At 44.0% G+C, this 17500-nt stretch overlaps 2 protein-coding genes across 2 annotated transcripts in view; both read right to left on the bottom strand.

Moving 5' to 3' along the window:
* The window catches only part of cav1 (caveolin 1), a 6942-nt gene extending 4941 nt beyond the window's left edge, over positions 1–2001 (bottom strand). The window contains exons 1-2 of the mRNA XM_084450946.1: positions 1950–2001; positions 1083–1250 (exon numbers count right to left, since the gene is read on the bottom strand). Of these exons, the coding sequence (XP_084307072.1) occupies positions 1083–1250; positions 1950–1985 (204 nt within the window). The 5' untranslated portion in view covers positions 1986–2001. The remainder of the gene's footprint in view (positions 1–1082; positions 1251–1949) is intronic.
* A 2996-nt stretch (positions 2002–4997) lies between these two features.
* Positions 4998–8771, bottom strand: cav2 (caveolin 2; the record flags this gene model as incomplete). The annotated part of the gene is made up of 3 exons (XM_084450947.1): positions 4998–5148; positions 8098–8285; positions 8622–8771. 3 exons carry the CDS (start codon positions 8769–8771, stop codon positions 4998–5000), a joined length of 489 nt encoding a protein of 162 aa, XP_084307073.1.
* Positions 8772–17500: the final 8729 nt, after the last annotated feature.

The raw sequence follows: 17500 nt of genomic DNA on the forward strand, positions 1-17500 counted from the left end.
GAGAGGAGAGGAGAGGAGAGGAGAGGAGAGGAGAGGAGAGGAGAGGAGAGGAGAGGAGAGGAGGGGGGTGGAGGGGGGTGGAGGGAGACGAGAGGGAGAAGGGAGGGGGGGAAGAGAGGGTGGAGGGGGAGTAGAGTGGGAGGGAAAAGGGAGGAAAGGATGGAGGGGGAGTGGAGGGGGAGAGAGAGGAGAGAGGAGGGCAGGGTGGAGGGGGAGGGGGAGGGAGAGGGAGAGGAAAGGTTGGAAGGGGAGATCCCTTGGCCCTGCCACTGCCCCGGCTACTTGGGTGTTTCCTTGTTTTTACGTAGCCAAAGTTCACCACTTCAAACGAGCGACCCCTCTCTCAGCGCAGATGAAAACCCGGCCCAGCTGGACGTGACTAGGAGAGACTGCCCCTAGCAGCTGGGTGGGCCTGCACTCCCACCGCTCTCTCTACATGACAGGTGGTGCTCACTGCATTCGCTGCTGCTGCTACAGAGCCTCTCACAACATACTCATATTAAATAAACACATACTGTTGACTCTCCTTCGGAAAGAATTCTGCGCTACACAACAGCCCGCTAACAGAATCTGAGAGGTTCCATACAGCAAGGTCTGTGAGAAAAAAATGTTCCAACAACAGGATATTCGTAATGTTTCCTCTGGTTCGACACCGGCGCAAGGATGTTCAGATTTATAAAGGCAAAACGCTCTGCCGACGCGTGTACTGTAGCCAATGACTGTATCCAGTCATTGTCCTTCAAACACAGCTCTGTAATTATGTTGAGCTTCAATTGAAAAGCAAGGGTTCATGAACTCGAGATATCTCTTCAGTGACACACGCGTAACTTTGGTGCGCCTTTTACGCACGCAGTTTATGGTGCGAATTTGTCAGCACATCGGTTCATATTAAGTCTTCATCGGTTTATTCCAATAAAATGACACTATTGTGATATTATAGATGCTGCGTAGAAACTATATTCATATGTAAAACAGACTCATTTATCATTTGCATAATAGAAAAAAATCTCTCACTATCAAAAAAGTATAGCCAGAAAAACTCGATAATTGTACTGGAACTACGTGCGTAAAAATCTACTCACCTTTACAACATCGTCGTTTATGCGCTTGGGGTCCCGGTTTACCAGGTCTATTTCTTTAGTGTGGATATCCTCCAGCGTCTTCTCGTTAATACTGTCGTTATCCATTTCTTTGTTGTTTGGCTTGTATATGTTCCCTTGTTTCCTGATAAACGGCGAATGCAGAAATTCCTGTGAACCAGGAGATAAATTGAGAGAAGATGGGGATAAGTTACAGAAGACGGGCAGTGAGAGGAGGGTGGACCGGAGCGCAAGTTAGCAGCTTGCCCCAGTCTGGGATGGTTTTAAATGGATAAAAATGAAGCACCACACCCCTCAACTGCAAAGATCCGTCTTCCACCGCAAGGGGTCATCACCAAGCGCTCATACAATGAGTGCGTAAGGACAGAGCCTGACTATTCTGTTCACACAGAACCTGTCTCACATTTCGCATCACAGGCATATTTTCACAAACATATATCGCCTATATACAAGTTTCGAGGCATACAAAAATGACATATTGACAACATTACACAACCTTTCACGTGTGTATATTGGCACAATTCGTCCGTAATAATAGACCAAAAATAATGCTAAATACAGACATTCTCTCATGCCAGTGCTAATGGACAAGCGCCGGGCTTGCACATTCACCCAACAGACGTGGGAGTAACATTCACAACTATGTGCCAAAAAAGATAACTATTGGCAAATAGCGCCTTGGAGTGAAAATATCAGTTTCCCAATTTTTCAAAGGCATTCTGTTGGAAAAGATAATTCATCAGTGCCGGAGAAAATAATAAGCACAAATCAAATATAAATGATACATTTATATGTAAAACTGTAAAATGACAAAGTATGACATGACGCCAACTTTCAGGCACCGCGTACCTCGTCTGTTTCGCCGTCCTTGAGTCCGCCAGTCATGCTGCTCCGCGACTGAAGTGCGATCACACGAGTACAGTATGTAGAGGCAACAATATCCTTAACAGAGGAAGTGGATGAGGAGGCGTGGGGTCTAGTGAGGACTGGGGCTTCTTCGAGGATAGTGCTTGCCAACCCCGTCCCGTTCTTTATCCTATATACGTTGCATTCATTAAGCACAGTTCAGCTGAGCGACTTATAGAAAATCACTGCGCGTCTCAAGCTCAACGTCTTTCTCAGAGTCACCTGTGTAGGCAAGCATCAGCGGGAGTGTGACTGGAACCCACCATTAGCCTGCCACTCAAGAAACTACGTACGCCAGTGGTGGAGAAACTGACGTGATTCCAGCCAAATGCGTGTTGTAATTGGTCTGTACATGCTGGGCTGGGCTGGTAGCCTATATCTGGGGAAAGAGCTTGAAGACTTGGCGTTTCTGTTAGCTGAATAAACCTATTGATGTCCCCAGCGAGCCAGGGTAGGGAAGCTGCCCTGGTGACGCTGGTCTGTTGACATTCCTCTATCTGATAGAGTCCAGGGTCAGCGCACTGAGCTGAGCTCTGAACGATGATACCATCTTGTTTTGCTTGCCGTTTGTCTATGGTGTTGTTTACACTGTCTGCTGGGTGTGGTACAATTCAGATACTATACACTGATTATAACAATAACAAAGTTTGTATTAATCATAACAATGACAAATTAAAAGAATACACATATTATAACCGGTCATCCCCTCAACATTACAGTATTCGCTTGGTGTAAGAGAACACACATGGCAAACAATTATGAGATTAAGAGCAATTGAGTGTAGTTGGAACTTAACCTGTCATAGTGTCTCTTGACATTACTGGTCACGGTTAGACATTTTATTTGTCCCTCTTAGAAAACAGGTTGTGGAAGCAGAGAACAGTGTCAGGTAAGGTCTGCCTTTAAGGACGTGACATCATGTAAATGGGTCACCGGCACAACATTGGGAATGTTTTCATATGTGACTCAGGAGAGGGGTGGTACCGTGTACCATGTATGAGTGATATTTGAGTTTGGCTCTAGATCACAGAATGCTCAGGTGTTGAAAAACCATTAATCTTGGATTTGGCCTGAAGACCAGCACACCTGGATTTAGTGGAAATAGTTTTCGGAAAGCACGCACAGCTTGTTGATCCAAGCAAATGCACAGTATGACTCATACGTTTAAAAAAAAGATACATAGACCACTCACTGAGAATTTCCTGTACATTTCTGTTAGGCTATAAGAGAGTGTTAGATAACAATCATTAGCAATCTCAACCATCCAGAGCATTCTGGAACAAGCCCTCTGTATACAGACTGCTCACCCAGAATGCTGTGCAGACCTGTTGCAGGTTATCAGCTAAGCCCCGGGTGATGTTCCATAGACCCACAGCTCTTCTCTGTGTAGGAAAGTGTCTTATGCAATCTGAGCCCAGAGTCTGTGGTGATTTACGAGTCTGCTGTGGCACCAAGATCACGCACATCAGAGCCCACCTCATCACTTCTCACAGAGAGACGCAGGCGCATGTGGAAAACTTTGAGAAAATCTGTTTTTATTTGGTGAAGAGGAACACTTGGTTATCATACTTTAAGATTGGCTGATCTGAATCAGGCTGACCGTTGTTTGCAACATTGTTTTATGAGAGAGAGAGAGAGAGAGAGAGAGGCAGGGAAAGAGAGAGAGATAGATAGAGAGAGAGAGGCAGGGAAAGAGAGATAGAGAGAGAGAGAGAGAGAGAGGGAGAGCGACTCAGCCACACACCTACTGAATGTAGTCTATTGCACAATCATACAGGTACCTCAAATTTCCTCTCAGCGATGAGTAGCCAAGTACAGACATATTGGTTGGCAGGTTGTCAACTGTCTTGCTTTAGTGAAAGGATTACAACCCAATGACAGCATTGCTGGGGTTTGCTGTCAATTCAAACAAAACACAGGGTCTTGTGTGACCTCTGGGGAAACCGTGGCTCACTCTTCATTTGGTTTCAAAGTCAAGCGTTTATCTTGTGATAAAACATGATTTTGGTTTTGAAGTCAAGCATTTATCTAGTGATAAAACATGGATTTGGTTTTGAAGTCAAGTATTTACCTAGTGATAAAACATTGAATATAATCAGACAAGACAATGAGATATAGTTAATAAGTTAGCAAGTGAGCCAACAGGCCTACTCACAAATCGCTACCTTTTTATATAAGTCATAAAATGCTCAAAATGTACACAACTGTCTTGGGTTTTTAACGTGGACCTTATCTTTGCATAAATGCTCCAAAATATCTCCAACGCACTGTGAGATCAACAGCAGTAACTAAAGATAAGAACCTGCTACAAATTGTGCCTGCAAGAAGTGTGCAAGAAGCTACTAATCTAAAGCATGCAGTATATTTGCTTTTAACCTGGCGTACGCGTCCACCACGTGTTTCCTGCGTTTCTATGGAGCGTCGGCTGCAGTTGAATGCGCAGGTCAGCAGGAACGTGCCGCGGACGCGTGACGCGGACAGCAAGTACACCGTGGGCTTTAGCATGTATCTGCAGTATGGCCTGAATACTCTGTCAAAAACGTACAGGACATGAGGAATTCATTCAACACATTCAAGCTCCTGGCTGATTGATCTACTATATACAATATATAAAAATGCTGATATACACAAATATGACATTTCAGATTCTGACTTACAGTAATGTGTATGCCCTAACTTCCTGAACCCTGTAGCCTTTACCAATACTATTCAATATTTTCTTTCAGAATCATGATAATGGAATGGCAGAAGCAAAATCGTTTCTCACACAGTCTGCATAAATACAATGGACACAAAATAAGACAGCTAGTTTTCATTGGGAAGTTTACCCAGTCAACATTATGACCGCTCATGACATCCTGATTCATTAGCTAAGCTACAGTAATGACCCTCCCCTGTTTTCCTTTCGTGACCCCCTCCCATACATTTCAAACGGTCCCTTATGTACAGCATCTCACCAGCAATATCATTTAACCCTTTACACTCCAGTTGTCAGTTCTGCGTCGTCCTCACGTGGACGGAGGACAGACACCTGCCCACGCTGTGGAAGAGTGGCGCCACGAAACCCTCCGTCAGGCTGCTCCACACCGCCTGGACCGAGGGCAGCGCCATCATGCAGCTCTGCACCAGCGGCATCACCACCCTGTGGAACACCAGAGAGACCGCGGTCAGGAGTGAGCCGGCGTCCATCTTTGTTCTCAATACACAGACGCACAGTCTCTTCATTCTGGATCCTGATGGTCTGAGTTTCTTCCCTCAGTCCATCATGATCCTGAATGAACACTGCCTGTTGAAACTACTAAACTCAGTATACACTCAATACACCAGCACTTTATATTATACTCGGTAGAATATACATTCTGTAAATATACTTGTGAATATACATATCAATAGACTATAGATGAATATACAGTATATATACCTATACTGTATGTAAACATCTTTATAACTCAACTGCACATCTTCACCTACTCCACCAGCATCCCATTCCCTCATGTATATATGTATATACTTTGTATCTTGTATTTAGACATATAACACATTGTTTCTTTTATCTTTTTACATCTCTATATTTCTTAGTGTGTGCACAATCTAGGAGCTAACGGGAGAGCATTTCACTACTAGTTGTATGATGTAGTATGTGACAAATAAACCTGACTTGATGCGTGCAGTCGGCATAGGAGTAACGCATCAGCAAGTGTTTTTCTTTGTGATCTGAGTCTCTCATAGCCCTTTTCCACCAAAAGAACTCTGGTTCGTGAACTGGTTCGTTTCAAAATTCCTGGAACCTTGGTTCTGTCCAGAGAACGGGCCCGCGTTTCGACCAGTTTTGAGCTGAACCGTTGTACGTCAGCCCACGCCCATGATGTCGTCACGGTTCGCACTGAAAAACCTACTATTTTGTGGTGCCGGTTCGAAACCAGCTTTCGGGTTCCCGAACTCATTTCTTTTTGGTCGAAATGCTTGGAACCATTCAAAATTAGGTTCGCAAACCGGCACCGAACCGGTTCCCTCTTGGTAGAAGAGGCTGAGTGGCCTGGTGGTTCCAGTGCCCTGAAGGAAAAGGGTTCGATCCTCAGATGACTCACACTAAGGGGCGACACAGGGGCGACTGTAGCTCAGTTGGTAGAGCGGGTCGTTAAATGATCGAAGGGTCAGCGGTTCGAATCCCAGCTCCGACTGTCCACATGTCGAAGTGTCCTTGAGCAAGACACCTACCCAAATTGCTCCCAATGAGCAGGTTAGCACCTTGCATGGCAGCTACCGCCATTGGTGTGTGAATGTGTGTGTGAATGGGTGAATGAGAGGCCATTGTAAAGCACTTTGAGTGCCGCTAAGGTGGAAAAGCGCTATATAAGTGCAGTCCATTTACCATTTACCATTTACTAAAGACTGTACAAATGTCTCTCAGCATCAGGAAGTTGGGCAGTGACAGACTCAGACTAGCATCCAGCAGCTACACACTGCACTACCAGGGGCCAGAAGGAATTCCTTACAATGTCACTGAAGTCACTCCTTTTCAATGCAAATCACAATGCGCACAATCACGTGTCATGTTATACGCTGCTGTTGACTGGATGGATGGTTAGAACCTAATACTGACACTTGCAATGCTATGAGACCGGCATATGCGTCGAGGAAGACTACCCTACAGGTATATGTTATTTGATTTCAAAATTCTATCCCCTTCGACATTACGTAACAGCATAAAGGGCATCAACACTCACAGCCAAGCTTAGCCAAGTGTAGAGACAGAATATATGGAGCCCAATCACTACTTATATAGTACAGTTAATGGGGAGAACGCGCAAACTCTGCACAGAAAGGCTTGGGATATACAGGGTTGTCAGGTACTCAGATGGCGTGTCTCCTGGTTTTTTTTTTCTGTGCGGAATTTGCATGTTCTCCCCGTGTTTACAAGGGTTTCAGAGAACCCCAATATAAAAGCTGCAGAAGAACAGATGGACCAGGGTGGACAGAACACTTGGCTCGTTGTCCTGTCGCACCTCCTGCACACATCCTGGCCTTGGAGGAAGGACAGCACGGATGGGTTGAAAGCAGAGAAACACTTCATTGGTGGACCCTCCTGCTTCGTGTGTGTGTGTGTGTGTGTGTGTGTGTGTTTCGGCGCTGCTGCCTCCCTGCACCATGTGCTGTGTCTCACTGTATGACAAATAAAATGTGTTTTGTTTGTTTGAATGTCCGAACACCATTCTTATCAAGGTTCAGAAGCACATACTGCAGAGAACCTTTGAGATGAATGCATCTGCATGTGTCTCTATGGTTTAAGCTGGACTGACACACACACACACACACACACACACACACACACACACACACACACACACTGGACTGACACACACACACACACACAAACACACACGCACACCCATATCCTAGACATCTATTGACCAACCATTGTGTAAACTGTCCTGCATAGTCACCATTCCATCCACTGTTGATCTATATAACCCCGTGACGTTTCCTCATTCAGTGACTTAAAATAGTCAATTCAAGGCCGAGACACTGAACAATGGCACTAGGAAGACCAAAGGACACATAAAAGTGAACTTTGTGGCACCCTGCTGAACATTCTCAGTGTATCTTTTCTAGAGGAATGTCCCACCGGGTTCTGAAAATAGGCCCGAGTTGCTGCAATTCAGAACAGAATGCCAACTATCCGGCTATGTTGTTTTTTCTCTCCAAATACCAGTGAAACATTGTGTTCATCTTAACTTCTCCATGGAAGTGCTTGCTTTTGGACATTAATCTGGTGTTGTTTCAGTGAGTGCTCGTGATTCTTAAAATAGGTAGAGTTTCTAAATGATGGTGTAAGTTGCCCACAACCTGGAAGCACCTCAACTGGGCCTCCATGTTGGAAAAAGCCATGACATAATAGTCTAAATAAAGTACAAAAAAAAAGACAACACATTCAGTATTGTGCCTGTGACGTAGGCCTATAGCCTGTAGAAAAAATTACGTGTGTCAATGCCGGTCTGTCTAGAAGGGGCAAAATAAACAGGTACCAAAGTAGGCAATGGAACTTTTGGCACCTGGCCAAGCACTGAATCAACAAGGTAATATGGCATACCAAATGTGAATGCAGCTGAGCACCCCGAAGACTATCCCGAGGACAAATGCCATCGGGATGGCGAGGAGCGTGGTCAGTACTCTGTAGAAGACGTATTTCAGCAGCTCAAACACAGCATGACTTCCTATCCATACTCTGTCGAAGCTGTGGGTCGAGCTTGGCTCCGCGATGACATCGTCAAAACTGATCTGTTGAATCAGACAAGAGTTTGACAGACCCTTATTGTACAGTCTATCTTAAACAAACAGGTTGGCCTACATAAACATGTGTTCAAAAAGTTGTTACCATAGGATGGAGAGTTGCGGACTGCCGCCAAATGAAAACGCACAGACACAAACTCCAGAAGACAGGTGCTCAACGCATGTGGTGCATAATGTTCATGTATTACATATCTATGAGCAGTTTATAACATATTTCGTCAGGCATACACATACATTTGTCTTGAACTAGGCCTACATCGCCGATTAGCCTACATGATATCGCGGCATTTGTTTATGAATCCGTTTGCGCACGGTGCTGCTTACCTTCAAGTGCGCGTTCATATCATTGGGATCCCGGTCCGGTGGCGCTGAGTAGACTTTCTCTCTTTTCGATAAAATGGGTTCTATCGACCTGTTGAACTCATCTTCGTCCATAATTATACTGGTCTCGGATTTCTCCTTTTCTAGACCCATTTTCACTTCTCCGCTGTGAGAGCTTTTGCTGTTGGTGAGCTCTACAGCTGTATTTGGGACACCGCCTCTGATGTGAGCGCAGGCCCCCGCCCATGTCGTGCGGAAAGCAGCACCGCGTGGGACAGGGTGCAACATTCACGTCCTCAGTTAATTCGGACAGAATTCAGGTGTTGGCAGAGTATTTGCGGGTTTAATGCCCCATTTGCATTTTCAGAATTATTTATTTTCGAGGTAATGTTGAGATCCTCATTCGTCATCCGGACGGATTTTGTGATGTCATCCTAAGTGTGTAGCCTGGTGACTCTTCAAAAATCGTCTTTACCCAAATTGATAGCCCAGAAGACTACTGGGTTATTGATACCAAAGGTGTGTCAGGTTAAGCAGATGTTTGCACACATGCACTCAAAAAAATGATTCAAGCCCTTCTTAGATGTGACACATTTAAATATTGTTCGCTTTATTTAAATATATCTATTTTAAATATATATGTATATATATTTAATTGATGTAACATAAAATGTATTAATCACTTCACTTATGATATTTATTGAATTAGATCAACGGTAAAGAAATGAGTTTTATGGGGGGGGGGCGCCCTTTGCGCATGTGCGAAACAACGGCACGAGAGCTTTCTTCTTGGCGGTTCTCGATGCACGTCCCCTTTGCAGCCGCACGCCAACCACTCTCTGGCAAGACACCGTTAACCGCGAGTCCATTCCTTCTGGTAAGTAGCATTCAGTTTTTTTAGTAGTTGAAAATGTAATTCGCTGTCAAATAACGTGCATTCCGTAATATTGACCGAAATATGTGCAACAGCCGTGATAAGCGAGGCAAATTTTGATGCCGTTTTCAGGCTAACTAGACCTTAGCTACTGGTAACGTTAGCTTTAGCTAGTCCTGCCGTAGTGGTACCAACGTTAGTGCTAGCTAGCACTAACATCTAGCTGACTAACTTAGCTAATGTTACCTAGTCAGCTAGCCTGTCAACTGGACTGAGTTGAACGGAGCAAAATTCGCCTTGCTAGCTCGCTATAACACTTGTAAAACTACCGAGTGTCTGTCTAGTTGGCTAGCACTAGCTAACTTACCGAGTGTTAGCTAGCGACCTAGCGAGGCGAATTTTGCTCCGTTCAGCTCCGTTAATTTGATAGGCTAGCTGGCTAGGAGGTTATCTAGCTAGTAGACCTTACTGGATGTGTGGTCTTCGCTCAGTAACGTTAGCTAGCAAAATAGTTTGGCATTTAATTTAATTTATTAATGGGGGGCGTTACCACCGTTAGCTAGTTATTGCTAACATTCCGAGTTGTCCCGGACAACCCGCGAAACGGAGGAATGTCCGGAATGCTAGCGTCGGCATAGCAAAGAGCTCGTGGTGGCGCAGGACAGATTTTGGCACACGTGTCACATTTTGGGACGCCATTTTCTGAAATAGTCTTGCACATGAGATGGACTTTAGCACAGGATGGCCAGGTAGCCTAGTACTATGTGAGGGGAAATATTAAAGCTGCATGAGTTAACTTTTTTATAGTTATGCTATTACTTTGTGAATTGGCCTCAGCAAGACGCAAAAATAATTTTCTGCATTTCTGTGACATGAGACCGCCAGCTAGTCTAGTACTATGTGAGGGGAAATATTAAGATCATGGTCCTATTATGAATCCAGTACCTACCTGTCTTAAGCCCTGTGGGGAAAAACATGTAAAATGGTTAGAATTATTACATTACCCAATCACTTACCATGCTAAGTTCTAAACCTACACTTCCTAATATGAATCCTAGTACCTACCTGTCTGATGCCCTGTGGAAAAAAATGGCTAGATTAATTACAGTAATGGTTAGAATTATTACATTACCTAATCACTTACCATGCTAAGTTCTAAACCTACACTTCCTAATATGAATCCTAGTACCTACCTGTCTGATGCCCTGTGGAAAAAAATGGTCAGATTAATTACAGTAATGGTTAGAATGATTAATCACGTACTGTGCTAGTTCTAAACCTACACTATTCCTACCCAATGCTTACCTTTGTGTTAGGTTGGCAACGTTGAATCCAAAAGCATGACTGAGGTAGAGGCACAGTGTAACCCTATTGGGGAAGAGTTTATTGGGAAATTGAGGCTGGAGTCCAGGGACGGGCGTGGGTGAGTGGAAGGCAGGCAGGGTGAATTGAACATCCTGTGGCAGAAGAACAATATCTTATATGATAATTCTCTTTTCTCCTCAGGGTTACGAAGGTGAGAGTAGCCTACCGAGCCAAGATTTGTGGCAACCTCTTAGTGATGGTAAGTAACTGGCAACTTGCACAATGCTGGAACAAAGTGATTTATATCCTTCCTATTTGTTTATGTGATATGTGCTAATTCAGTTTTTTCTCCTTTTCAGGATTATGAATGTGGAAGTGCAAAGAGTGCGGTTTGGAACTAGCTAGCAGGTATTTGTTGTTACAACATATTAGGCAGACTCACAGGCATCTTAGGGGCAGTTATCGCTTTCCATGTCCATACAAAGATTGCCCATGTTCATTTAATACATGGAGTAGGCTATCAAATCACGTGTACAAAACTCATGGCAAACAGCAAGGTCCAAAGCCAGTAGAAGTGTCTACATTCCAGTGTCATGTGTGCTCGTGCAGAGACCTAGCAACAGAAAGAGATTATTTTCAACAAAAAATGTCTTGCAGTGGTATACATTACAGTGAGGGGATGCTTATTGTACATGGATCTCTAGATGGGCTGCCCAAGTTTAACAAGATCATTCAGCTGTGCATTCTTAAGGAGAAGCTGTGTTTTCTAGTGAAAGATGAATGTGCTTGGTATAGGGAGCATTACGGTGGATTTGAGCTGTCAGCCTCACCCACACGAGAGGTTGCCATAATTGAGCTTGGTGACTTGGTGGACCCATATCCCCTTGTGGAGTACATGGTTGGAGATCTGCGCATGGTAATGCTTAAAAGATTCATCATCATTAAAGGTTAGTATAATTTTTAAACCCAAATAGTCTGAGCTTTGGATGCCAGGCTCTTATAGAATCTCTAAAACTATTTTTGTTTTAATCTAAAATACAACCCCAATGTTCTATTTGTTCCATGTTTCACTATGGGATGGCACTCACGTGACATCCTGCTGGAAGCCTCTGACAACAGACATATGTCTGAGACGTCTGCAGCAGAATCAGTAGTTTGAAATGCTTACCTGTGATACTTATCTGTAGAGAGAAATCCAAGCAAATCCTAGTACCTACATGTCTGAAGCCCTGTGGGGAAAAAATGGTTAAAAGGGGTACTGTCACGCTAGACTAATTTAAGGTTATTTGGATTGAATGTTTAAATTGTGTGTAGACTTGAATCGCCATCAGTGTGACCCTGTCCTATAAAAAGGAAATTTTCCCAGGCCAAAACCAGTCCAGTGATGTCACGACTGTTTTTCTAGTCTGCGTTTCCCTGAAGGTAAAGTGCGCTCAAACTCCAACCTTGACTGGAGGAGCCTGCCAACAAAACAGTCAAGGTTGGAGTTTGAGCATGCTTCACCTTCTGGGAAACACAGGCTAGAAACTCGTTTTGGCCTGGGAAAATTTCCTTTCTACACACACAATTTAAACATACAATCCAAATAACCTTAAGTTAGTCTAGCGTGACAGTGCCCCTTTATAGTAATGGTTAGATTTATTACATCCCAAAAACTTACCGTGCAGTTCTAAAGACAGTCAGCTTCCAGCAGGATGCCACATGATCCCATAGTGAAACATTTCAGTCATGTATCATAGAACTCGGGTTACATGAGTAACCTACTTTCTTGTTCTCCTTCTCCCTTGTTTCTGCTCTAGATTAAGTATTCCACAATGACAGCTGTTCTGCGGATCCTCTTTGGGGATGAATCGGATTCCAGAAAACTGACCCTCAATTCCGGAATTCCAGAAACGGTAGATGAACTACATGCACTGGTGAAGACATGCTTTCAAGTTAAAGAGGACTTCCGTTTGCAGCACCTGGATGCCGACTTGAACGAGTTCATAAACCTGACTTCTGTGTTTGAAATAGCACATAAAAGCACACTGAAAGTAATGCACATCCCTACCGCGTCACCTGTGGAGCCCACTCTCACTTTGTATACCGTACAGCCAGCTGATGAGACTGAAACCACCGCTTCAACACTGGACTCATCCTGCAGCGATGATACGCTGTACACATCAACCCCGCATTCATCCCCAGAAACTCGGCCCTCACGAGAGTCCTGGCCCCAGGTTTTTGTGGTCCCTCAATTCAGCTACGACGCTGAATTTGAACTTTGCCAACAGAATGCAGAGTTTGAGACTAACGGGATATACTTCAACCCTGGCCCAAAGCTGAAAGGAGTCATTCTTGATGGCCTAGCCCAAGAGATGGTGAAATACACAAAATACCCAAAAGACTATCAGTGTGAAGAGGTAGCAGCAGCTTTGACGAAGGCACATCCTTGTTTGGGGCAGCTGGGATCCAAGACAGGTTTTTGGGGATGGAAACAATCACTCAAGTATAAAATGCAAAACTATCGTACCAAGCTTGGGCGACTTGGACATCCTGAGATCCGTGTGAACTCCCTGAAACACAAACGACAAGGCCAAGGCAAAGCTGCAGCCAACATCAAGAAAGCTAGAAAGGCTGAAGTTCACTACCTTCCTCTGCACCCAAAAGGAGAAACATCAGACAGCTTGGAGAGCGAGAGAGTTGCTTTATTGTCTGAAGTGAAAAAGCGTGACAATGAAGTGGTCATCAGAGCAAAAATGGAGAAAACCTTCTCGCAGAGACGTGTAGAGATTGTGGAGCAGAGGCCCATGATTGGAGACTTTAAAGACAGATGGCCTGCCCTGTTCCAGGAGAGTGAAGTAAGTAAATGTGTATGTACAATCACAATTTGAATTTGCCAGAGTTTTTGACTGGTTATAGAACAGTCTCATATTAATACTGATGCCTCTACCTACCTACGTTAGCAAATGCTGTCTGAGGCCTGTGGGGAACAAATGGTTAGATAAATCACAGTAATGGTTAGAATTATTACATTACCTAATCACTTACCGTGCTAGTTCCAAACCTACACTTCCTAATACGAGTCCTAGTACCTACAGTACCTGTCTTAAGCCCTGTGGAAAAAAAATGGTTAGATTAATTACAGTAATGGTTAGAATTATTACATCCCTAATCACGTACCGTGCTAGTTCCAAACCTACACTTCCTAATATGAGTCCTAGTACCTACCTGTCTGAAACGCTGTGGGAAAAAATGGTTAGATTAATTACATCCCTAATCACTTAACAGACTACTTCTAAACCTAAACTATTCCTACCCAATGCTTAGCTTTGTGTTGGCAACGTATTTGAATCCAAAAGCATGACTCGGAGGTAGAGGCACAGTGTAACCCCATTGGGGGAAAGTTTATTGGGAAATTGAGGCTGGAGTCCAGGGACGGGCGTGGGCGAGTGGAAGGCAGGCAGGGGGAAGTGATCATCCTGTGGCAGAAGGAGAGCAAAGTTACTAAACACAAGAGCAACTTGAACTAGAAGGTATGGGTACTAAAACAGTAGAGGCTAGAGTCGTTTGGTTACCACGGGACTAAAGGCACCAATCTGGCAATGAGTGAATGTGCAGACTAAGTTCTTGAACTGTCGTTGATGTGGTGATTGACGGATGCGGTGATCATGATGGAGAACGGGAGCGGGGCGTGCCGCCGGGAACACAGGGTGATTGTCCAAGGTGCTAGTTGGGTCACGATCAGACATCCTGAACTAACAAATAACAAATGGCTGTATTTTGCTTGTTAATATTTTTCAGGTGAATGCTGAGTTCCTGCGGCTCACCACCAAGCCATTGCAATCAAAGTTCTACTCACAGCTGGACCACTTCTCAGACAAGCTACTGCTGGTCTTCAAGAGCAAAGGAGGAGTGAAGGGCCAAAGGATCAAGAAAGTCCTGGCGATCCAAGAATCGGTTTGTAGAGCTGCTCATTTAATGGCAAATGGCCTGCTTATTCAGCACATTACTGCAAAGCGCTTTTAAGTGTTTGTATTTCATTCACACAGCAATGTATGTGTAAACCATGCACGTTAACTACTAGCTCATTTGGGGCATTTAGCTTACATTTGGCTTAATTCTGTTGACTTTTCACCCTTGCTTTAGCGTGACGACATCGACACCAGGAGGGAGTCCATCCTGAGAAGCTTGGTCATCTACCTCAATGAGGATCCAGACACATTCTTCAAGGAATATCAGGCAAGTTTATCACAATATTTCCCAATAGTGAAACAGCCTGAATCAACGCTTAAATGCCTAAAATGTAGCGTTGAATAGTGTTGCCCACTCTTATTCCTCCTGTAAACTGCAATTGATGATAGGTTGTGGTGCTCAGCTTTACTTAACACAAGCGTTTTGTTTGTGGTGTTATTCAGGACTCCGCCTCTGACAGTGCAGAGGAAGACATCCCAGTCATGGGGATCTACATCGTCTGGAGAGATGGGAATGTGGAGCCAGAGGACGTGGGAATTGTGATCGAAGGCTGCAAAGTCATGAGCAACGTAGGCAGTGTCCTCATGGGGTTCATCATGCTGTTTGGTCTCATTTATGCCCTTGACCTAAGCTTTCCAGAGAACCTCAAGTACACTTTTGAGTTTTGCCAGAAGATCATAATGAATATGGATGGGCACAAGCTGAATGCAAAGATCCAGCAGCTGAAAATCAAGTTGTTTGTCTAGCACCAAGCATCTTTTTTTTTTTATCCTTTTTTTTTTTTTGTATGGATGGATGTATGGATGGATGTTTGCCTCGCTCTCTTGCCCTGCTCTACAAGAGTAGAAGAGGTCAGTTGAATCAGTCATACAATTCTACAGATGGTCCAGCAGAGTCTTGCCCTGTCGTTTCTAAGGACTGTAAGAAATAGACCCTGAGTCGTTTCTAAGGAGTACCATTTCTGTTACTTGCAACGCGGAATTTGTTTTTGTTTTTCACTTTGCTCTTTTTTGTCTCCCAACCTGTCTGACACGGCTGTGTGTGAGTGCATGTATGCGTGCGTGTGACTGGTGTGATTCGGCAGCATCACCAGATGCTAAAGATTCAGATCTGATTCATGACCCATAGACTCTGTTGGACCATCTACTACTACTACAACTTCTACACTGTAGTTCTGATGTACTTATGTACCTGGTCTTTACAAGGCAAACAGCCAACATGGATGTACAGAAGCGTTTTACTTGAATACCTTTTATGTCAAAACAAAGAAAACATCCATGAGGTCATCTTGTCAGGTTGGGACTAGTCGGTTGTTTTTTGATAGTGTACACGCACGCATGCATGCACACGTGTGTGTGTGTGTGTGTACCTGTGTGTGTGTGCCTGTGAGTGTGTGTGCCTGTGAGTGTGTGTACTGTCCAGTGCGTAATAGCTGACAATCTTGGAGCCCACGGAATAGGTGGCTTTGTTGAGAGTTTTTCTGGTGGGTCAATATGCAGGTTTTGTACTGGAGATAAATCAGAATTTCAGAGTAAGGATATCAAGTCAGGTGGTTTCCAACTTAGAAGCAGAGAGATCCATGATGTTCATGATCAGTCTGCTGAGGAGAATGCAACTATTTGCTGTGGTGTCAAAAAACAGTGTTTTAACTGAGCACCTTTCGCATTTTCACGTAAGCCCTGGCTATCCTCCTGATATTGTGCATCATCTCTTCGAGGGTGTAGTTCCAGACGAACTTGCACACTGTATTCGCTTCTTGAGCTCCAAAAAATACTTCACTCTTGATAGCCTTAACACACTCATTCTGGCATTTCCGTACAAGTGGGGGGACAAAACCAACCGCCCTCATGCCACACCACGCTCTTGCACATCTAGAAACACTATAGGTGGCAATGCCCATGAAAATTGGACTTTGCTCAGGTTGCTTCCCTTTGTGATTGGGCAAATCCTACCAGAAAATGAGCCAGCATGTCAGGTGATTTTAGATCTTAAGTAAATCGTTGAGTTGATTGTGATTCCGGTTTGCCTGTGAGTGTGTGTGCCTGTGAGTGTGTGCGCGTGTTCGCGTGTGTGTGCGTGTGTGTGTGTGTACACTATCAAAAAACAACCGACTAGTCCCCCTTTGTTTTGACATAAAAGGTATTCAAGTAAAATGTTTCTGGACATCTATGTTGGCTGTTTGCCTTGTAAAGACCAGGTACATAAGTATATCAGAACTACAGTGTAGAAGTTGTAGTAGTAGTAGATGGTCCAACAGCTATCAAATCAGGTGTACAAAACTCATGGCAAACAGCAAGGTCCAAAGCCAGTAGAAGTGTCTACATTCCAGTGTCATGTGTGCTCATGCAGAGACCTAGCAACAGAAAGAGATTATTTTCAACACATAAATCGGCATCTCAGGCATGATGAAACAGTTCCTTGTATGTTTCTAGGATACACGTTTAAAAGTAATGTTTACGGTACATTCAACACACACAAAAACAGGAAACACAACCAGCATTCATTGAAAGACTTTAAACCCAACGTTGTTAGTACAAGAGGTCAGTTGAATCAGTCAGAAATTCTATAGATGGTCCAACAGAGTCTGTGGGTCATGAATCAGATCTGAATGTTTAGCATCTGGTGATGCTGCCGAATCACCAGTCAAATTTTATTAAAGAGAAAATAGCTCTCATTTCATTGAAGTTGGAAAATATTGTTCACATTCCAAAGGCAGTTATTGATGAGGTCCTTTCTGAACTTCACTACATAC

Source organism: Borostomias antarcticus (assembly GCF_949987555.1).
Source record: "Borostomias antarcticus genome assembly, chromosome: 16".
Taxonomy (NCBI): domain Eukaryota; kingdom Metazoa; phylum Chordata; class Actinopteri; order Stomiiformes; family Stomiidae; genus Borostomias; species Borostomias antarcticus.